This window comes from Ambystoma mexicanum, chromosome 8 (genome assembly GCF_040938575.1).
Source record: "Ambystoma mexicanum isolate Mex_15411 chromosome 8, UKY_AmexF1_1, whole genome shotgun sequence".
In the NCBI taxonomy this organism is placed as follows: Eukaryota; Metazoa; Chordata; class Amphibia; order Caudata; family Ambystomatidae; genus Ambystoma; species Ambystoma mexicanum.
Window position 1 is genome coordinate 1,021,019,556 of NC_090929.1, and position 22,772 is coordinate 1,021,042,327.

A 22,772-nucleotide genomic window follows, 5' to 3' on the forward strand; every position below is an offset into this window, starting at 1 on the left:
ACACTTGCTCTCAAGGTTTCTTGATTAAACAATTATTAATTTAACAGTTTGAATAAGCCTTCTTCAGAAGGTGCAATAAAATAGTAAACACAAATATACTCCAAAATACACACTTAGTTTCTCTAAATCAGGAAATACCCATTTGGGATGGCACACAGACACTTCCTACACCCTCAGGCAACTTAAATAGTTAGGACACTGTGGACATTAATATATCACTGCCACATTTAGATCAATGCTGAGATGTGTGTCAAAGTAAAGAGGTTTTAGAATAAGATAAGAGATCACACAAATATTGTTAAGCAGGTAAGTACTTTTGAACCCCCAATGCAAAGTAAGTTAACCATTTCCTGGAAGGAAACCAACACACAATCAGAGGAGATAATAGTCATTCAGGAAGCCGGGCCAGCCAATGTCAATTGGGCAAAAGTCTAGGTGAGCTGAAGCACTTCTTGCAGGTAGGTAAAAGTCTTGCACAATGTTTTAGAAGCCTTTGTAGAAAAAGTAGAATCAAAGTAGCACCACAAGCTGGGAGAACTGTGAGGTGTAAAAGACGCAAGCAACTCTACCGGAGAAACCAAGACCGGTCTCAACTGAGAACAAGTAAGGCTGCAAGACAAAAGGTAAGTTCTCTTAGACTTTACAGTACCCTTGGTTAGAAGAAATGGTTCCAGCTGGCTTCTGTTCCTGTGTGGCTCTGCCGATCCTTTTGTTCCTGTGCCTCAGTCGTGGGGAGGACTTCTGGGGACTTGTGCAACACAAATGGACTGTCGACGACAGCAAAGGGCAAAATTCAATACAGTGGCGTTTCAGCTCCTCGCAAATAGCAACACTGCGGTTCTCGGATACCACTTCAGACTTTCTTTGCTCCTGAGGTCCAGCACTGTGAGGTGGCTCAGGCTTGGTCAGTCCTGCATCAGGGAAGTCCGTAGGATCTTCGTAGCGCTCCCGACTTAAAAGCGATGCACTCTATTTGGTGTTCCTCTCCCTTGCGCTTCGGTTCCAGCATCAGCTGCAGTGGAAGTACAGCCAGCTTCAAGAGGATGTACGAACAAGTTCCCACCAACTCAAGCGGAGAAGACGTCCTTGCAGGGCTTCTCTGTCGATGCAAATTCGGAGCTTCAGCACAGCAGCAGGGCTTCACTGGGCAAACCAACGGTCCAGGAACTGCAGCAGGCGTCTCTTCTAAGTTCTTCTTCGGATTCCTTCGTCCAGTGGTCGACTCTGCCTTCCAAGCCAAAAAGCCTCACCTTTTATGCAGGGTTCTCCTATTCATTCCAGCCTTGCTGTCAATCACACTGCAGGGTGGCTGCCCTGTAACAAAGGGGATTGAGCACAGGGAGTTTTGGGCACCTCCTCACTTCCTTCCCTTGCCAGACATGCTGGAGCCAGAGGCGGGCTTCACTTGTGAATCCCGCCAAAGACAAAAAGAACAAAGGGACCAAACATGGTGTGGCGCGCAGAGTAATTCTCCAGCATTGGATCTTTCATGGATTTGCATGCTTACAATATTCCCCGTCGTCAGCCTGGGACCCCTCGGTACACATATATAGCCTTTTTCAAAGGAAAACTTTCGACACTTTTGTGTCCTATCTACGTCCTTCTAGGACCTGCCTACGCATGCTCCGCAGGCCGTGCTAGTATAAGAGGCCCGCCCCCGCGGCTCCCCTTCAGATTTCAACCGTCTCCAAAGTAGTGGGATCTCCTTGTGTTGTCCTACTGTTTTGTACTAGGTTGCGTCATTGGATTTCGAGTAATAATGTCCTCTGTGTCAGGTAAAGCGATGTTCCGTCCATGCGTGACATGCGGCTTAAAAAAGGTTTACGAGGGGGACTGGCATATGGACTGCATATATTGCCTCCACCCTCACCATTCGGCGGATACCTGCGACATATGCAAGGGGTTTTCTCAAAAAACCCTCAAAGACCGGAACCGACGCCTGGTGGCATGGCTGAATGATGGAGCGGGGGCATACCCCCCCTCGGAGGTGGGCTCCACACAGTCGGCGAAAACATCGCGCCGAACGGCCTCGTCGGAACCGCCGGCGAAGAAATCTAGACTGTCGGAAAAAGAGTTGTCTGGAAGTCACTCCACTAGAGACCCCTCGGCAAAGAAATCATCCTCATCAAAAAAGCATGAGAAGGAAAGGAAATCCTCCTCTGGCGATCATCACAGATCGACCACGAGTCGAGTAAAAGCGGGCACAGTGTGGAGAAGGCGGGACCGCCAAAACCACCTGCGAAGTCTTCGTCGTCGACGGCGGTCCAGTCATCGACTGCCTCCCTACCACTTGCACAGGGGGCATCCACCGTCCCGTAGACAATGGCGTCGACGAGGGCCTTGTCGAGGGGGATCCTACAGGAGGCCTGGAGACCTGAAGTCTTTGACCCGACCCCCCCGGAGCCTTTGCTCCAAGAACAAGCTATGTTGCTGTCCTCGGAGGACGAGAACGAGAGAGTTGCTGGCCCAGCAGACCTAGGGCTACGAGCGGCTGACAAGTTGTCGACGAGGGCCTCCGTTACACCGGTATCTGCCTCAATCCTCAATCGGTTTTGTCGTTGGATATTCTGTCCACACTTCAGTCCTTGTTGCAGTCGTTGGACCAGCGACTACCCCAGGCAAGCCTCCCACAGTCACTCGTCGACGAGCCGGGCCCGTCCCGTCAACCGACGCACCCACGCACGCCAATCTCAACACTGGCACAGGAGGAAGGTGAGCTGCCAGATTCGGAGTCCGACAGGGGGGCCATGTCGGATATCTCATTATCCCCCTCCAGGGATCCTACCTGGGAGTCAGAGGCGGAGTTGGAAAACCCCAGAAGCCCAGCTCACCCGTCCCCTCCGGACGACATCGCGTCAATCCATTCTATGATGGAGAAGGCATGCAAAGAATTTGGTCTGTCCCAAGAAGAACAGAAAAAGGATTGTTTTTTGTTCGACCACATGGGCAAGAGAAGGAGGTCGGTGTTCTCGATACCAATACTGGACCATGTATGCAAAGAGGGGTTGCAGACAATGAGACACCCATTCTCAGAACCAGCAGTGAAAGGACGCCTAGAAAAAAAGTTTAAGGCTCCACAGTCTACCACCAAGTGTTTATCCTCCCAACCAACACCGGACTCGGTGGTGTCAGCGGCAGCAGCGAGGAAGGCAAAGGCACAGCACAAGTGCACGACTCCTCCTGAGGACGAGGCGAGACGCCAAGATGCCTTTGGCAAGGAAGTGCTCTCCGTGGGAGCGACCACAGTGAAGGCCGCAAACTCTCTGGCAATTGTGGCCAGATACGATAGGGCGATGTGGCACAGATTAGCTCCGCTGCTTGATCATCTTCCAGAAGAACAGAGGAAGGCGGCGATGCTACTGGTCCGAGAGGGTGAGGAAGCCTCAAATCACGCAATAAACATCGCGGTGGATCTCGCTGAGTCAGGCTTCAAGCAAGTCAACAATGGGGTGGTATTGCGTCGACAGTCATGGCTTAAGTGTACCTACTTCAGGCCAGAGGTGCAATACAAGGTCTTAGATATGCCCTTTGAGGGAGACCTTCTTTTCGGCGAGAAGGTGGACGAGGCCCTAAAAGGGATGAAAGAAGATTCGGACACGACACGTTCATTGGGTGCCCTCCAGAGTGGCAGAAGTTACAAGTCTTTTCGTCCCTTTAGAGGGGCTTCAGGTAATTCGAGATTCTCTTCTGGAGACAGATCCTTTGCCAGATCGGCTTACCCCTCCCAGGGATACCGACATGCCTCACAATCGGCTAACCGTCGACGAAACTTCCACTCTTCCAGAAAACGACCATCATACCCATCGTAGACAAGCAAAATAAAGATCAGCAGTGACATACCACGCACCGTTCTGGGGGGAACATTCTCAGCATATGTCGACGAATGGGAAAGGATAACGACGGACCAATGGGTGTTAGACACCATAAGAAACGGACACTCTCTGCAATTCAAACACAACCCTCCGCAAATTCCACCTGCGTTCACCGCTCAGTCCCATATGAAGGTACTGCAACAAGAGGTTACACTCATGTTAGCGAAGGGCGTGATAGAATTAGTTCCAACATCACAGAGAGGTGAAGGAGTCTACTCAAGATACTTTGTCGTAAAAAAAGCCGAACGGCAAATGGCGTCCCATTCTAGACTTATGCGATCTCAAGTCCTTAAAGAGCCTAAAATTCAAGATGCTCACTCTGCAGGAAGTGATCCGCGCAGTTCAAAAGGGAGATTTCCTGGCGTCCCTGGATTTACAGGACGTGTATTTCCATATTCCAATGTGTCGGAAACACAGGAAATTCCTACGTTTTGTAATAGGGCGAACTCACTACCAATTCACGATTCTTCCTTTCGGGCTCAAGACCTCCCCCAGAACGTTCACAAAATGCCTGGCTCCAGTGGCTGCCTGGCTAAGGAAGCAAAGCCACCATGTATACCCATACCTCGACGACTGGCTGGTAAGGGGATCCTCCCCAGCGTCGACCAACACAAGTCTGCAAGCCACCAGGCAGCTTCTACAACGACTAGGATTCGCCATAAACTTCGAGAAATCCTCTCTGCGGCCATCGAGAGCGCTGGTATTCTTGGGGGCACAGTTCGAGACTCAGTTAGGGCTGGTGAAACCTTCCCTCGACAGGACCTCAAGACTCATTCAACAAGCGGCCAGGCTACGGCGGAACACCAGGATCTCAGTGAGAAAGTATGTTTCAGTCCTGGGGGCCATGGCATCCTGCATCCATCTGGTGCAAAACTGTCGACTATTCATGAGGCCAGTCCAAGAATTCCTCGCGGACCGATGGACACAGGCTCAGGGATCGTGGTCGGACAGGATAACCGTCGATGACGCCAAGCTACGTCGGACCCTCCAGTGGTGGCAGAGTTCCCACAATCTGAGCAACAGTGTGCCCCTAGAGAAGCCGGAGTTTCAGAGCACCATAGTTACGGATGCGTCCCTAACCGGATGGGGAGCGCACATGGGTGCTCTCCAAACGCAAGGTCGCTGGTCTCCAACGGAGTCACTCCTACACATAAACGTACTGGAACTCAGAGCGGTACGATGGGCTTTGAAGGCGTTCCTACCACACATCAAGAGTTCGCGAGTGCGAATACTGACCGACAATACAACAGCCATGTTTTATCTGAGGAAACAAGGAGGGACACGATCGAGGACTCTTTCCATAGAAGCCCAGAAAACATGGCATTGGCCATCGAAACACGAAATTTCCCTCGTGGCTCATCACCTTCCAGGAGTGAGGAACGGCCAAGCCGACTCCCTCAGCAGAAGCATGGCCCAGATACACGAATGGGAAGTGGACACGGGTCACTTGAGGAAAGTGTTCGAGAAATGGGGTCACCCCCCTCTGGACGCCTTCGAGACCAAAGACAACAAGAAATGCGAGCGATTTGCAAGCAGATGGCCCCAAGAGGGATCGGTGGGGGAGGCGTTCTCCTTCCCATGGACGGACATGTTCCTCTATGCTTTCCCCCCGTTTCCCCTCATACGGAAAACAATACAGTGGATACGCAGATACAATTGCCGGGTGATTCTAGTGACACCATACTGGCCGAGGCAACTGTGGTTCTCAGACCTCCTCCATCTATCGCTGGAACATCCCATAGCGTTTCCGAACGTCCCGTACCTTCTATCCCGGGACAGAGGCACGGTGTGGCATCACGACCCGGACAGTCTCAACCTTACGTCCTGGCTCCTGACTTCTCGGAGTTCGGCGCCCTAGACATTTCAGAGGATTGCCAAAAAATTCTACAGGCGGCTAGAGCCCCTTCTACTAACAAATCTTACTCCTATAAGTGGCGGAGATTCTGTGAATGGTGTAGAGGACAACGGGGCCTACAGCCATTTTTGGTGACGCTGGAACAAGTTCTACCTTACCTGCTCCTCTTGGCAGAAAAGGGATTGTCCCCCTCGTCGATAAAGGTACACCTGGCAGCCATCTCGAGGTTCACAAGGAAGAGGCAGTTGTCTCCTCTATTCAGTGACAGACTGGTGAAACACTTCATGCAGGGTTTATTTCGAGCCTTTCCCCCAGTGAAACGTTTTCCCCCCGACGTGGAGCCTCAACACAGTGTTGGCAGGCTTGATGAAACTGCCTTTCGAGCCTATGGCCACGTCCGACATAAAATTCATTTTGTGGAAGTTGGCATTCCTGATAGCTATCACATCAGCCAGACGTATCTCGGAACTACAAGCGCTGGTCGTGCACCCGCCCTACCTACGATTCTTTAAGGACAAGGTAGTCCTGGCAACTAACCCAATGTTCGTCCCGAAGGTTCTGACGGTATACCACAAACACTCATCCGTGGTTCTGCCTACTTTCTTCGCCACTCCATCATCGGCAGCAGCAAAAACTCTTCATACCCTGGACGTTAAGAGGGCCCTGAAATTTTACCTACATCGTACACAAGACATCAGGGCTACTCGGCAACTGTTCGTCGTATATGGTCCGTCGACGAGAGGAAAAGCAATCTCTAAACAGGGACTGGCTAGATGGGTCTCGTCGACGATTGCTTTTTGTCACTCTAAGGCCGGAAGGCCACTGCAAGGACATCCTAGAGCTCACTCTACAAGGTCGATGTCCTCCTCAACAGCGTTATGGGCTGGGATTCCACTGACAGACATATGCCAAGCGGCGGCATGGTCAGTGCCCCACACGTTTACCCGCCACTACTGCCTTGCCAGGCAGCATGCAGACAAGGTGCAGATGGGAAGAGCTGTCCCTGTGGAGATTCGGTTATCTACCCTCTTAAGGGCGATATACTTTATGTGGGCAAGGTTATATGACTTAACTTATCCCTACGGGAGATATGCATGGTGTAGTAGGGTGAGAATATATATTGTTACATTACATTCTCACCGCCGTCTCAAGCGTTACTGCTATACAATCTATTCTAAGCATGTGAATCCATGAAAGATACATTGCTGGAGAAGGGGATAGTTTCTTACCTGTAACTCCATTTCTCCAGCATTGGTATCTTTCATGGATTCACATGCGCCCGCCAACCTCCCCGCATGTAATGTATGTGATAAATTTAACCCTTCCTACCTTGGAGGGGCCGAAATCTGAAGGGGAGCTGCGGGGGCGGGCCTCTTATACTAGCACGGCCTGCGGAGCATGCGTAGGCGGGTCCTAGAAGGACGTAGATAGGACACAAGTGTCGAAAGTTTTCCTTTGAAAAAGGCTATATATGTGTACCAAGGGGTCCCAGTTTGACGACGGGGAATATTCTAAGCATGTCAATCCATGAAAGATACCAATGCTGGAGAAATGGAGTTACAGGTAAGAAACTATTCCCATCTCAAGAAATGGTGAAAAAAGACCACGGGAGCCATTTTGACAAAATGGGCACCCCTGGGTGCTTTACTGCAGCTGTGAACGCAGCCTACGGTAAAAACTCCCAATGGTAGTTGAAAGTAAACCCCTGCCACCAGCCATTAATTGTAGAAAGGGTAACATAAAATTGTTACATGAGAAACTAGACAAAGGGGATACTAAGAAACCCCTCCAGCACCCTATTGTAAAATGGAGTGTCCTGGGTCTAGAAAGTTAGAATTGTAAGTAAAATCAATTTCACTTTACTGCTCTTGGAAACAGTAGTTTATCCAATAGAAGGCATTTAAATATTTAAGAAATCAGAAAGACTGTGCCACTGCACTGAAGGTCCTATGTGTCACAATGTAAAAAGATGTCTATGGAGTTTGTCAGACTCCAAAAACCAAAAGAAACACAGAATTATTTAAATTACAGTAAAATACATGAGTGGGGAAAAAGGTCTCGCTCGCTTCAGGTTGAAAATTAAAAAGTCCTAGAGTCCAGCAAAAGTGCTAGTAGAGGGGAATTAGCACATTTCTGAGAATTCTCCTTAACACTTCTTTATGCCAAAGAAAGACAATACAATGCACCTTGTAGACCTGTGTCCTGAAAACACATTTGTCAAGCCACAAAGGTTCAGCATGACAACACTGCAAGAAGTGATCCCACTTGCTAAAACAAGGGGACTGAATACATGGCAACATTGAATATGAAAGGTGCATACTTTCATATTTCAATGTTCCCAGCACACAGAACATTCCTGCGCTTCAAAATAGCAAATCAACACTACCAGTTCAAGGTGCTTCCCTTCAGCATAGCCTCAGCCCCAAGGGTATTCACCAAGGTATTGACAGTAGTGACGGCGCACTTAGCAGACAATCTATCCCAGTGTACCCTTATCTAGACAACGAGCTGATAACTGGGGAATCCCCTCAAATTTAAAAGGAAAATACCCAGAGAACAATCAACATTCTGTTCAAATTGTGGTTTTAAATCAACAGGAAAAAAATCAAGCCACATTCCAAGCCAAACCAAGCAGTTCCTTGGAGCTATCATAAAGACAATAGAGGCGCTGGTGTCCCCCCCCCCCCCCCCCCCTCAAACGAAAGAGTTCAAAACATGCTGCTGTAGATACCTAATTATCTTGCTGGTAGCCAAATAACCTTACGCAAAGCAATGCTCCTGCTTAGGGTGATGGCTTCATGCATTTAACTAGTTTAACACGTGTGGCTGTGCATGCGCCCAATTCATGAGTGGTTGGCGAAACCATGGTCTCAAAGTGGTCAGTGGGACTATCTAGTGGTTGTTTCGCCAACTCTAGTACAAGCGCTATGCTGGTGGTCCAAAGAAAATCTGTTAAAGGGAAAACCCTTTCACAACCCACCAGTTCAAGAGATGCAACGGACACCTCACTCTCCGGGTGGGGAGCTCATTACCTTCATCACACAGTGCATGGCCTGTGGACACGTATCACAGCCCAAAACCAAATCAACCTTTTGTAGCTACAAGCTGTACTAAAAGCCCTGCACGCTTTTCAGCTGCATCTAGCCGGTCAGACAGTACAAGTCCTCGCAGACTGCACCAGTGCCATGTTTTACATAAAGAGGCAGGCACACAGTCTCCAAGTCTGTCCCGGCTAGCCCTAAAAAGTTGGAAGTGGGTACTCGAGTGGAATATGTTCCTAGTCTATCAACATGTTCCAGGGGAACTCAATGCTATGATATGGCATTTATAACGCACCTATACCCAAGTGTTTCAAGGGGTGAAAGCAGACACTCTGATCAGAAATACTCTACCTGAGGAGCACGAGTGGCAACTGGGCAGAGAAATTGTAGACAGTCTTCTCCCTGTGGGGTTATCCTCCTTTAGCCTTTTTCGCCACAAACCTAAACACAGCATGCCCATACTTTGCATCCAGGCTTCCCCAACAAGAGTCAAAGAGGGAACGCCCTGTGGATGAGCTCGTCGGGGAAATGTGCTTCCGCACCCCCCGACCCCCAACACCACTCCTCAGCAGGATAGTTAGTGCACATGATGCACCAGGAACAGGCCACACTAATCCTGATGGCCCCTATGTGGGAAAGACAACCATGGTTTCCACATCTGCTCAAATTGGAGATGTGCGAACCGATCAAACTCCCGTGCCCTTACAACGTGCTATCCCAGCACGGGGGGACAGCACTCCACCCACGAGCCTGGCTCCTGAAGTCATAGAGTTTGGACACTTAAAATGACCTCAAAGGAAAAACTTTGAACCCAATTGAATGAACCCCATCAAATATTCTTCACTACATGCTCTACTTACTATACTCTGGCCTAGGAGTTAACTCATCAAGGTTCACCTAGTGGCTCTGTCCGTATACACCACTTCACAAAACAAGGTGTCCTAGTGGAAAGTTCCTGTTAAGGCTTTCATGGAAGGAGTAAAGAGACTTAACCCTCACGTGTCCAACCCGCCTCCAGGTTGGGATCTTAATGTTGTACTGTAGAAGCTCATGGGTCCACTCTTTAAGCCTATGCACAAATCCAGCCTCAAACACCTAACATACAAGACAGATTTCCTAGTAGCCATCACTTCAGTAAGACTGTTTAGTGAGCTACAGGCATTGTCAGTGCAAGGCCCTTTATTTGTTATCCACAAAGACAAGGTGGTACTTACCACACACACACTAGTTTGTCACCTAAATTCATATCCAAGTTCCATGTTAACCAGTCCATTGAACTATCCGCTTTTTTTCCAAAATCCATCCAATTTATCCGAGAGAAACTTCCATACACTGGATGTAAGGAGGGCAGTTTTGTACTATTTAAACAAGACAAAACCACTAAGAAAAACGGATCAACTGTTTGTCTCCATAGCACCTGGCAGGGAGGGTGATCACAGTTCGAAGAACGCCATCTCCAAATGAATAGTTAAGTGCCTACAGCTCTGCCTTTCACACCAAGAGCTCACTCTACCAGAGGTACAGGAGCTACTTTAGCATTTATTGCAAATGTCCCTCTAGACGCCATTTGCAAAGCAGCTACTGGGAGTTCGATACATACCCTTACTGCACTGACACACATTTTTTAAGCAGATTCACAGGTGGGACCAGCAGTGTAAAAACATCTGTTCGAAGGGATTGTGTCCTCCGACGTATTCCTTATCTTAGATAATTCGTCTCCAGCTTGCTGGCCTCGGAATTTTTTCTCTGTAGAGGGCACTGCGCGTCGACGTCCGCCGAGTTGGTGTCCCTCTACAGCCACTGTATCGGCGCCGACGTCAACATGCCCATAAATGGCCATGCGCAGCGTCCGTTGCTCAGTTCCGTTTTTCCGCGCTTCGTGGGGCTTCGGAATATCGTTGCTCAGTTCAGTCAGCTAAACCTCTTATATTTCCTCCATAAAACCACCTCATACTCGATGGCTTCCTCATCCGAACCCACGACTCCACGGTCCGGCTTCAAAAAATGTCAAGACTGCGGAAAGAAAATGTCGCTAACTGATCCTCACAGGATCTGATTGTGGTGCTTGGGAGTCGAGCACCATTGTTCAGAGTGTGAGGACTTCATGTCCATGACGGCGAAAGCCTTGAAGGAGCGCAAGGGGAAGCTCGAGAGAGGTAAGTCAGTTAAAACCTCCTCGAAAGTTTCTTTGGCCGGGTCGAGTCATTCGTCTCCTCGCCGTCGAAAGCATTCCCATTCTAGGTCTCGAAGTAGCTCCCACCACTCGTCGAGATCTAGACACTCAAAAAAGAGACGTCGAAGATCCCCTTCCTCGTCATCTTCCGTTTCTCCAGAAAGGGTCTCCTGCCCCACAAAACACAGCTCTCAAGTCGAGTGGGAGGAATTCAGGAAAAAGATGCTAAGCGTCTTCGAGAAAGCGGCCTCGACCCCCTCGAAGACAGCTGAGGATGATATCCTGGGTGAAAAACCCAAAAAATCGAAACGCTGTGAGTCATTGCACCCGGCTAAAGAGTCCACTCGAGAGCGCCACAGGACATCGGGTAGAAAGGCACCATCTTCGACGCCGTCGTCGAAAGTCCCTTCTACGCATGGATCGGCGCCATCGATGCCTTTATCAAAGGGTTCTTCGACGCATCCGTCAATCGAATCGACGCCATCGACGCCATCGCCGACATCGACGCCGATAAAAGAATAAACCACGGCTACTTCACAGCCAACGGTTATACCCAGAGCCTCCAGCACGACGCTGAGAACGTCGTTGACATCCTCGAGCAGGATCCCGATCATCTCGAGTTCCTCGAGGCCTCTTCCAGTTTTCCCGACGCCTTTCTCTGTGCCTTCAAAGCCTTTCACATCGGCGTCGACGACATCGACTTTTTCTCAACCAATAATGACAAGTTTGGCTCCTTCTGCTTTAGAAATGGGTTTTACACCATTTCTGAGGTCAGAGTACCCCAGATTATCTTCAATCTATGAAGAAGGGGAGGATTCTGATCAAGAAAGACCCTTTGGGCTGCAGAGGACCACACCACCTGTTTCAGAGGATTTTACCTCTGAGGAAAGAAGGTTGAAAGACCTACAGGAATCCTTACATGAGGCAAGTGGGTTAGACACTTCCCCAGAAGTGGAATTTGCCAAACCAGACCCAGGGGAACATGCCGAAACCCCATATCGAACCCTGATGGCAAGAATTATTGAATTCATTGGTTGGTCTGCGCCCTCACCTGTTTTTCAACAGGATGACCTTACAGACATACTAGATAAAGGTCCACAGGAGGATCCTGTATTCCCTTTCCATACAGCTTTACAAAGGAAAATTTCATCAAATTGGGGAAACTCCTGAGGTTATCCCTGCAGTCAATAAAAAATTGTCAGCCAAGTATAGGGTAGCTGCGGCTGACCCCTGAATATTTATCAAAACACCCGACTCAGAGCCTGGTGGTTCAAGCGGCAACTTCATCAAGCAGCAGATCCGCTTATCCTACTGTTCCACAGGACAGGGATGACAAAAGGTATGATTCTATGGTAAAAAGTCTTTTCTGCTTGTAGTATGGCGTTGAAATCCATCAACGCCACTTGTACGCTCGCCAGGTTCATTCACACACTGTGGGAGTGTGCTTCATCAGCGGCTGACTGCATACCGGAAGGGGATGAAAGGGAAGCCTTCCTTAACATCATTAAAGATGGCAAAGATGCCATGTGCGAATCTCTTCAAACTGGCATTGATTCCACTGACAGTATCAGCAGGGCCATGGCGGCAAGTACTACAATTCGCAGGCATGCGTGGTTACGAAAGTCTGGCTTTTCTCCAGATGTACAGGCCAGACTTTTGAATATGCCCTTTGACGGCTCTTTATTCGGTAAAAAGGCTGATGACAGTCTGGAAAAGTTGCAAACATCTAAAGCAGCAGCAAAATCTTTAGGAGCTGCAATCCGCCAAACACCTTTTCGCCCATCAGGAACCTCTGGGAGAGGAAAGTCCTTCCGCTATTATTCCTCATTCGGGAGAGGCAGAGGACAGCCGGCTCAAAGAGGCCAAAGGAGATCCACCTGAGGTGGACGGGTCAAAAGTACTAAGGCCGCAGCAGGTGTCTCTTTACCCTCGGCATCTGCATCAGCCGCCGCCAAACCACTCTGAGGTCTTTCCACACAAAACACCTGTAGGGGGCAGGTTAACTCACCATCTGACGGAATGGCAGGCTATTACGTCAGATGCTTGGGCATTGGAGACAGTTGCCCAAGGTTACTGCCTACCCTTTCTACACATGATATGATATGATAGGTTATTTATAACGCGCTTAATACCCAGAGGTTTCTAAGCGCGGACCCAGGGATCGAACCCATGTTGCTCCGTGTCATCTTGCTTCCATGGCAAGCACGTTGCCGTTGAGCTATCCTCCTGGACATCCCTCAGTCATCCACCGGGGCACAGCTCTCTAAAAGTTCCAGATCCGCTCCGCTTGCAGGAAATTGTAGACCTGCTAGAGAAAGGTGCCATAGAACCGGTACCTGTAGCGGAGAGGAACAAGGGCTGGTACTCCCCCCCCCCCTACCTTCTTATACCGAAGGATGACGGAGGACTGAGACCTATCTTGGACTTACGAGAATTGAACAAGTTCCTCAGGAAGGACAAGTTCAAGATGGTAACTCTCTCTCAGATCCTTCAGGCCCTCCAGATCCAGGACTAGCTGGTATCTCTGGACCTCCAGGATGCTTATTTCCATGTGCCAATCCATCTCAAACACAGGAAATACCTGAGGTTCGCAATTGGCGGCTCTCATTATCAATTTCGAGTTCTGCCATTTGGGCTGACCTACGCCCCAAGGGTCTTCACCAAGCTAATGTCGGTAGTGGCTGCACGTGTAAGGAGGGAAGGGATCCACGTCTACCACTACCTGGACGATTGGCTGATCAGAGCTGTATCTTCGGAACAAGGTCAGAACCAGCTAGATTATGTCTGCCACTTCCTTCACAAACTGGGATTCTCCCTCAATTTAAAGAAGTCACAGATGATACCATCACAGAGACTCCAGTTCATTGGAGCGGTCCTGGACACTTCCCTGGGAAAAGCCTCGCCACCAGAGGTGAGGGCTCAAGATATTCTGCAGATGGTCAACAAGTTTCAAAATGCCCAACATCTCCCCCAGCCTTCGACTTTTTGAGATTGCTAGGCCTCATGGCATCCTGCATCTTCCTTGTGCCAGAGGCTCGCCTGAGAATGAGATCTCTCCAGTGGGCACTAAGAACCCAGTGGTCACAATACTCGGGAAGAATGACAGATCTCCTCCGGATTCCGGACAAGGTAGCCCACGACCTTCAATGGTGGGCCTATCCAGAGAACATCTTGAAAGGAGAACTGTTTTGGCAACCATGGCCGGAGATGACGGTAGTCACAGACGCCTCATTCACGGGGTGGGGAGCCCATGCCAACAACTTGACCATCAGCGGTCGTTGGTCTCCATCGGAGTCCAGACTACACATCAACCTATTAGAGCTGAGAGCGATCAGACTAGCGCTGAAAGCTTTCCTGCCATCAGTACAGGGGAGAAATGTCCTGATAATGACGGACAACACGGTGGCCATGCACTACCTCAACAAAAGAGGGGGCGTAGGGTCACTGCCACTGTGCAGAGAGGCAATGCAGCTCTGGTTTTGGGCAAATCAGGATGGAATCTCTCTATCGGCAGTTCACCTAGCCGGAGAGAAGAACTTGACAGCGGACGCTCTGAGCAGGCAGAGCAGTCTCCCACGAGTGGGAGCTAGCTCAGGAAGTCCTTCAAGAGATCTTCGCCCTTTGGGGAACCCCTCAAGTGGATCTGTTCACCACCAGTACCAACAGGAAGTGCGATCTGTTCTGTTCAAGCATATTTCCCCAGAGAGGAGCTCTAGGGGACGCGTTCGTAGTGGACTGGGAGTTTCCACTCCTTTACACGTTTCCACCAGTCCCGGTTATTCCTCAAACGATCAGGAGGTTGAGAAGATTCCGGAAAACCATGATCCTAATTGCCCCGGACTGGGCCAGGAGAACGTGGTACCCGGACCTTCTGGATATGTCCATCTGCCCTCCAATCTGTCTTCCACTCAAAGAGAATCTTCTCTCGCAGAAGGGAGGTCAGATTCTCCATCCAGACATAAGAACCCTCAACCTTCACGCTTGGCTTCTGAAAGGTTGAGGTACAAGGATTGGGACCTCCCTGATGACATCATGGAGGTGTTGCTTTCGGCCAGAAGGCCAGCAACAAAGTCTTTATACCGCTGCCTTTGGAACAAATTTTGCAGCTGATGTAGAGAGGACAATATCAACCCTTTTTCATGCGGTACACCAATGGTGTTATCGTTTCTTCTCTACTTGGCAAACTCAGGCCTTCAAGTTGGCACTATAAAAGGCTATCTCGCGGCGCTATCAATCTTCAAGCACACTGCGGAGGAACCATTTGTATTTCAAACTACCCTTAGTAATACAATTTCTCAAGGGATTAACTAATGTCTATCCTCCAAGACCATTCCAAGTTCCCTTATGGGACTTAAATTTAGACTTAAATTTCCTAATGGGTACTCCCTTCGAACCACTCCACTCTTGTTCGCTGAGATTTCTCACTCTTAAAACTGTCATATTAATAGCACTAACATCTGCTAGGAGGGTGAGCGAATTACAAGCTCTATCTTGTAAACCCCCCCCCCCATAAGGACAAAGTTGTCGTACAGGTGAAGCCTAATTTCCTCCCAAAGGTGGTTTCTGAATTTCACATCACTCAGAAAATGACCTTCCCTTCGTTCTACCCTCCTCCCCATCCGGGGGAAGAGGAAGAAGGGCTACATAGGCTGGACCCAAGGCGAGCTCTAAGCTTTTACATCAGCAGACTGGCTAGGATTAGGCAAGCAGACCAACTGTTTGTAGGCTACTCAGGTCACGAATTGGGACTACCCATAACAAAACAGACCATTTCCAGGTGGATTATTTTGGCCATTCTGGAATGTTACAAACTGGCAGGGAAAGAGCCCCCTCAGAATCTTAGGGCTCATTCAACCAGGGGTATTGCAGCCTCTTCGGCCCTCCAAAGAGGGGTACCGGTCCGAGACATATGTGCGGCTGCCACATGGTCGTCCGCACATACATTCACAAGATTTTACAACCTGGATTCCTCCTAGTCGAGACCAGATTTGGCAAAGCCGTATTACATTCGGTTCCTTCCTAAAAGGGATATATGTCATTCTTACTCCCACCTCCAATTACATGCCACTGCTATGGGAGTCCATCTAAGATGAGGAATAGGTCGAAGGACACAATCCCTTCGAAGAACAAGTTACTTCTTACCTGGTAATGTTCTTTCGATGGGATGTTCCTCCGACGTATTGCTTATCGCCCCTCCCATCCATTCCCGCAGTAATACTTCCCTTGTGGTTGCAGCTCGCGCTCCTTCAAGGTCAATAGTAAATTCATGCAAGACTTATCTTATGCTACAAAACGGAACTGAGCAACGGACGCCGCGCGTGGCTATTTATGGGCATGGTGACGTTGGGGCCGATGCGGTGGCTGTCGAGGGACATCAACCGTATCAGACGTCGATGCGCAGCGCCCTCTACAGAGAAAGAATTTCCGGCCCGGCAAGCTGGAGACGAATTATCTAAGATAAGGAATACGTCGGTGGAACATCCCATCGAAAGAACGTTACCAAGTTAGAAGTAACTTGTTCTTTGCCTCCGTACCTTCTCACAACTCGCCTGCTTCTCCAGATACTGCTCCCTTGTCTATGCATAGCATGTGATCCAAACAGATCTGCAAGCCTCAGAAGGGATACATTACTCACCATAATCGTATTTCTGATACTTGTATCTGCTTAGATTCACATGTGCCCACCCTTCCTCCCCTCTTGGAGTAGAAGGTGCATATATGTTTTTCTGGCTTAATCGCTTCTTATCTGCTTTATTACATCTGTACTCATGCTGTACACTTCATGCTACCTCATGTCAGAAACAAAACAATCTGAGGGGGCCTCGACGCGTGAAGGACCATGGGTACAGTGGATATCACACTAGGGATAGTATTGCTGATCTGTCCAGTCGGCGTCCCTTGAGTTTTGAAAACAAATAATGTAATACTCTGCAACTACCACTAGATGTCGGCCTATGCATAACATGTGAATGTAAGCAGATATAAGCATCAAATAAGTTTATGGTGAGGTATCCCATATATATTTGCTTTCAGGTTTCATTGCTTGGTGTGTATTTGAAAGGCCTAATAAATCGTAGCTTATTTTTTGTACTTCTCCGTCTAACTGGAATAATTGTTGCCCTTCATGGACTCATTGTAGCCCACACCACTCTCCTCCCCTTCCTAAGTCTAAACCTTGCCTCTCACTTACCTTACCTTGTCTGGTTTGACTAGACTTCAATGTCTTTCCTGTTCACCATAATAGGTTGGCCTTTCAAAATCCATCCCCAGGTTTGATTTTGGAAATCCATCTTAACACACCATGCTTCGCCTACTGTTTGATGGTGGTTGTACCTTTTGCCTATGATGCCCTATGTTATTTATACTTGTGTTCCCTGTGCATATGAGACTATGCCTGGGCACATGATCGCAGTACTGGAAAATATTTGGCTGCACTTAGTATCATAGCAGTCCCTTGGCAAGTGAGGCTGATCCTAAAATATGGTATCTGGCAAGTGAAGCTGTAGATGGGTTATGGTATCTTTGACATTGGAGTTTGAATATGGGTTCATGTTGGCTATACTTGGAACTTGTATGAAGAATGCAATATTCTGGTCCATTGTACTACCTCCAAAATGTTGTGATCCTCCCAGTGTTCGGTTTTTGTTGTTGCCCTAGAAGCAGTTTACACCAGGGGCCGGGGGTATTACACAACCCTCCAAGAGCTGTGTAACCATCTAACCTAAAGGTTAGGCAAAGTCAAACCATAAAGGAAAAGCTAACCTGGGACTTGGGTGGGGTGTTCTAGTGAAGTGTTTGTCTGAAGAAAACAATCACACTGGTATACTGAGAAATCTGTGCAATTTAAGAAAATTACACATAGTACTTTACCTGCCAGATATTTTGTATTAGTGGTCAGTTAAGACCTAACCCTCACCACTACCTAGCTATACATACAATAGCTATAGGCTAATGGGTGAGAAGAAAACCGGAACCTAGACCATATAACTAACAGTAATAAAATCGTAATTGGGACTCCAGATGCCAACAGTCAGGCACATCACCTCTTCATAAATAGTGAGTTTCCTCATACACAACATGTATGTCTGTCTGAGAGCATTGCTACTGTTAAGCAACATGCCTTTCAGTGTGTGCCTGGGCTGAGGTTTTCAAACTGCAGACATGTGACCTCTTCCTTAATTCTGGGATACTGACCTACTCTTCAATTTCAGGTCAAGCAGCTATACGAGGCCTTGTGGCCGAAGGGCGTAGGCTGGCCAATGTCATGGCAGGTCCCTACCGGCAGGACATGCTTGCCAAGTGTGATCGAGTGGAGCAGTTGTCTGGACATCTAGCAGAGCTGGCAGCAAGAGGGGAGGGAGAGACGCCGCAGGCTAGGGCAGTCGTGGCCCAACTGCAGGACTCTCTAAAGGTGAGACATTTTTGCCTGAATGCATGCATTTTTTCTGTGTGGACTACCAAATGTGCAATGTCCAAGACCAGGAAGTTTAACCACCATGCACAAATCCATGTACTCTGCCCAGAGCCCTGCGCTTAAAGGACCAATCCTAATTACTCAATCCAGATAATTGTCCAAGCACAGACCAGTCATGCATGGAAAGGACAGCTGCCCATCTCCATATAGTGATGCAGGTGTATTTACATACAGTTGTTTAAAAGTGGGTTAAAAAAGCCAGCATCATATCCCCGTAGCACAGAAACCTCAGGGTTTTGATGGGGTTTTATTCAATGCGAATCATGCAGAAAGCCCGTCATAATAAATGTAGTCTGTTAGATTAACAATTATCTTAAAGGTACATCCTCTGGCCTTGGAGGGCATGGCTTTACAGCAGTGTTCACTGCTTTCCTATCCATGTGGTACACACCGCCCCTGCAGTAGACCTTTCCTCATGTTATAGTAGCTGACTCTGCAGCTCACAGCTGCACAGAATGCTTTCCCAGTCAGGTTCCCTGACCATTTACCCAAAATACATGAATGATGCATACACTGGCAATGAGGTGCTGTAATGGCCTATTTGGGAATCCCCAAGCCCTGGACCGATCATATCAACAACTTCTTATGTTGTCCAAAAACATGTCTGAAGCTCATCTCAGTCCATGGCTCGTATACGTCCAAGTCCCTATATAATAAACGTCTGTCTGACACTGCACAGCACCGACTGTATGCTGCAGCCTACCAAAGCAATAACCAATTATCCCTGCATAGAGAATAAACTTCAACACAGCCTAGAGCCACGGGCACAGTGGACAGACTACGCTCCTCTCTGACACCTCCTTCATCTCTGACGCCTCCCTTTAACACCACCCACAAACGGTGCCAGAGCATGGGTCAGAAAGGATGACCACCCCCCACACCTAACCTAGTGCCCTGTACACAAACGACATAAAACATACCGTGATGAACTATCAACTGAGCTATCTCAGGAAATGAACAAAGCCTTATTCTTGAAATATTTGGGCATTTTTGCAATGGAGGCAATGTATGCTTTGCAGTTGTCAGTTATTTTTTTATGATGTACCATGAAAAACGGACACCCGATACTACATTATATTTACAGAAAAAAAATTAACTTCATTTCTGTATCCCCCTGGAAGGATTTGAAATCCAAGATGCAGGAAGTGATGACCCAGGAGGTTTCTGATGTTTTCAGTGATACCACAACGCCCATCAAGCTCTTGGCAGTGGCAGCTACATCACCACCCGATGCTCCCAATCGGGAGGAGGTAAGCAGACACTCCACAGGCACCATCTGTGCAACTGACTGTTCTCTGTTGTGGGATAGTACTAGTTCATTGGAACCCAGAACAGTCTGTTTCTGTGATATGTTTAGCAATAAGTCTCCTGTCCATTTTATTGTAGCAAGGTTTTATCAAAGTGAAACTATGTTTAGCTTCCTTGTACCGTACTTACAACATTAACTTTACCTTACAAAATTAACCTTAACCTTGTACTTGTATACATACCATATTTAGCTTTCTTCTACCATATTTGTGTGGTTTATCAAAAGGCAGGAGGGGACAGGGCTAGATCAAGTAGCACACCAAAGAGATTGTTGCCCGCTCCATTGTAACTAAACATCAAATAAAATGTGATTTCTTTATTTTATCATCAAAATAGACGTGCAGTCTACACATGATTCACACTTCAAATATGAGCCCTAATCTATTCTATGTCAAAATGTATCTTTTTTTTGTATTGTCCAGTGGGAGTAAAGATTTTTAGGATAACAATCACATCTCTGCATGGTCTCTTAGGAAGACCAACATGCAGTTTTAGGAACAGTTTCTCTTAAGTCATTCCTAACTCTCACAATGTTAGCTCTTACAGAGCACTCTGGCTTGATTCTTGCCCCCCCACCCCCAGGCACTGAAGGTTGGAGCCAGCAAAGAGTTCTAGCCTAAATAGATGGGAAACAACAAAGACATTGGGCCTCATTACGGGTCCGGCGGTAACCACGCTGGTGCTACAAGCGGGTTGCCGCCAGACCCTGACTTCCCGGTGCCACAGGGAGATTACAACCCCAGCGGCCCGTAAAGTCAGGTGCTGGTAAATTTTAAGTCGCCATTCCCATATAGTTCTCTCCACTCTATTGGAGTGGGTACCACGGAAGAACCGGCACCATTGCTAACGGTGCCGGTGCTTCTGTGACCAGTCTGCCTACCGTGTCTGCTGTTCCCGGCAGGGTCAGACCTGTCAGGCATTGTGGCTCCGGCAGGCACACCTTCCTTTTTATAACCAAGTTCTGTTCATAAAATTCTCTTCTTGCTCCAAAAGTTTTCATTTGGTGCTTGACAATGTTTCACCAAAACACATAAAAATTTCCAACTGATAGTCAATAGCTCTACTTCTCCTTCTTGGAAAACAAAATCTGCAATACTTTGTCACAATGATTTTTACCACAGTTAATCAAACATAGTTGTGGCTTTCCCACTTTCTTTCCTTCATAACCACAATGTAGTACTTCAATGTGTTGTTCCTGGTTCGCAAACTTGCCAGGGCTAAAACTAAGAATTTCATGATCTACTCGCCTGCCAGGACAAAAACTCATAAAATTACTACAAGTACTCTGTGGTGAGGCTTGCTTCATACTTTTAGGAATGTCTTTGACTTTCACCAACATTGACTTCCAATCACATTGAGATCAACAACGTATTTGGTAAAGATACAGTACGCATTAATGCTGTTGGTTTCATTGATTTATCTGCCACAAGCAATTCAGGTTACTTTCCTCCCCTCCTTGCCACCTTTCCCAAGGAGGGCTCTTCTCCTGCCAACCAATTTTGACTTCCCACTTCAAATAACTGACAGTCTCTTTATTGGATTTGCCTTTTGACTTAGGCATTGCTTGTTGGAGTTTGGCTCAACTATTGCCTCTTCACTCTGGAAATAAAGGTTACAATCTTTATGTAATATTATTCTCCCTTGGCTTAGGCAATGCTGGTTATACTCTTTTCAGAGGTTTTTCCCCCTCTTTACTTTGACAATGATGGTTAGTTTGTACTCAGCATTGCCCACCTCTTTACTTGGGCAATGCAGGTTCCTAACTGGGTTCAATATTGCCCTTGCCTTGCCTTGGCAACAGTTGCAACCTTTCTTCTTTTGTCTTCCTTCAAAGTTACTACAACGCCAATGCGACTTGCATCAGTTTAGATTTCAAAATCTGTTAGCAGCTGTCGATTACAGAGCGTTCTGGGGTTACCTAGGAGCGGATAACTCACTGGTTTCTCCAGGCGTCCAGTCGATCCGCTGCCACTTTTTTAAATTTTTCTTGTTTCCTGAACCTCCCTTAGCTGTAGTTGCATTCCCGCGGGCCTCGCCTTTTGGGAAAGAAGTCCATCTTGCTCCTCGTGCACTCTGGTACTCCCCTGCTACCGGGAAAAGTCACGAAACAATGAGAGCTTCTCTCTCTCTTCGGGGACAGCTTACAAAAACACTGCTTCCTGCTGGGGGGCCTCTGCACTTCAGGTTCTCTGCCTCGAAGACCCCCTCAGAACCGGCATCTACTTTAGCAATAGCGGTGGCACCAGTGTCTTCTGTTTTCAGCTTCTGCTGCTGCAATGGCAGTTGCACACTTCTGCTGGTACACCTTTGTCTTCTGATGGCCTGCACCTGAGGAGGTGGGCGGGGGGGTCCTTAAATATTCAAACAGCCTGCTCAGGTGTGGGTCATTAGAACCACTAGACTGTACTTGGGGCATTGTGGGACTTGGAGTCCGCAATGTTCTGATTACTTTTTATACCACAGGTCTCAAATTTACAATGGGCCATCAAGACTGTAGGGTCTCTATGGAAGTTATATAGAGAGCTCTCTAAATTCTCCTGACCCGTGACTCCTCATGTGATCCTCCCGCAGGACACCCCCCCCCCCCACCCCCCCCCCCCCCCGTTGCCAGAAATCCCCCCCCCCCCTTCCCCCCCCCCCCCCGCCCGGGTCGGTGTCGGGAAGAGTCTGACTTTCACTGGCCACATGAGAAGGGTCCCAGGCAGGGGTTTTCGGGATAATCACCACCGATAAATCAGTCATCACAGAGCCCCTGGCAAGAAAATAATGGAAGCAATGATAGACTAGCTCAGAGGACTTAAAGAAGGGAACACAAATGTTGGTGGCCCGAAGACAAGCAGCATGGTAGCCCAGTACATGTCAATGGATGCTCCAATTAGGACTTGCACTTCAGGGCAGACAACAAAGTCTTCCTTCTTAGTATGGAGCAGCATGAGAGGACGGCAGACTTTCTCCAGCAGTCAGTGGGGACTTGCTAGTCTCATTCAGTGCTGTTCAGAGTGAAAGAAGCCTCAAGGCAAGCACACCAAGGTTGCAAAGAAGGTGGATC

General features: G+C 48.2%; 1 protein-coding gene across 2 annotated transcripts in view; it reads left to right on the plus strand.

Annotated features, from left to right (window-relative positions):
- The window catches only part of VCL (vinculin), a 751,821-nt gene that overhangs the window by 475,119 nt on the left and 253,930 nt on the right, over positions 1-22,772 (plus strand). For both annotated transcript variants that reach the window (XM_069610959.1, XM_069610960.1), the window contains exons 12-13: positions 18,153-18,352; positions 19,537-19,665. In XM_069610959.1, the coding sequence (XP_069467060.1) occupies positions 18,153-18,352; positions 19,537-19,665 (329 nt within the window). The remainder of the gene's footprint in view (positions 1-18,152; positions 18,353-19,536; positions 19,666-22,772) is intronic.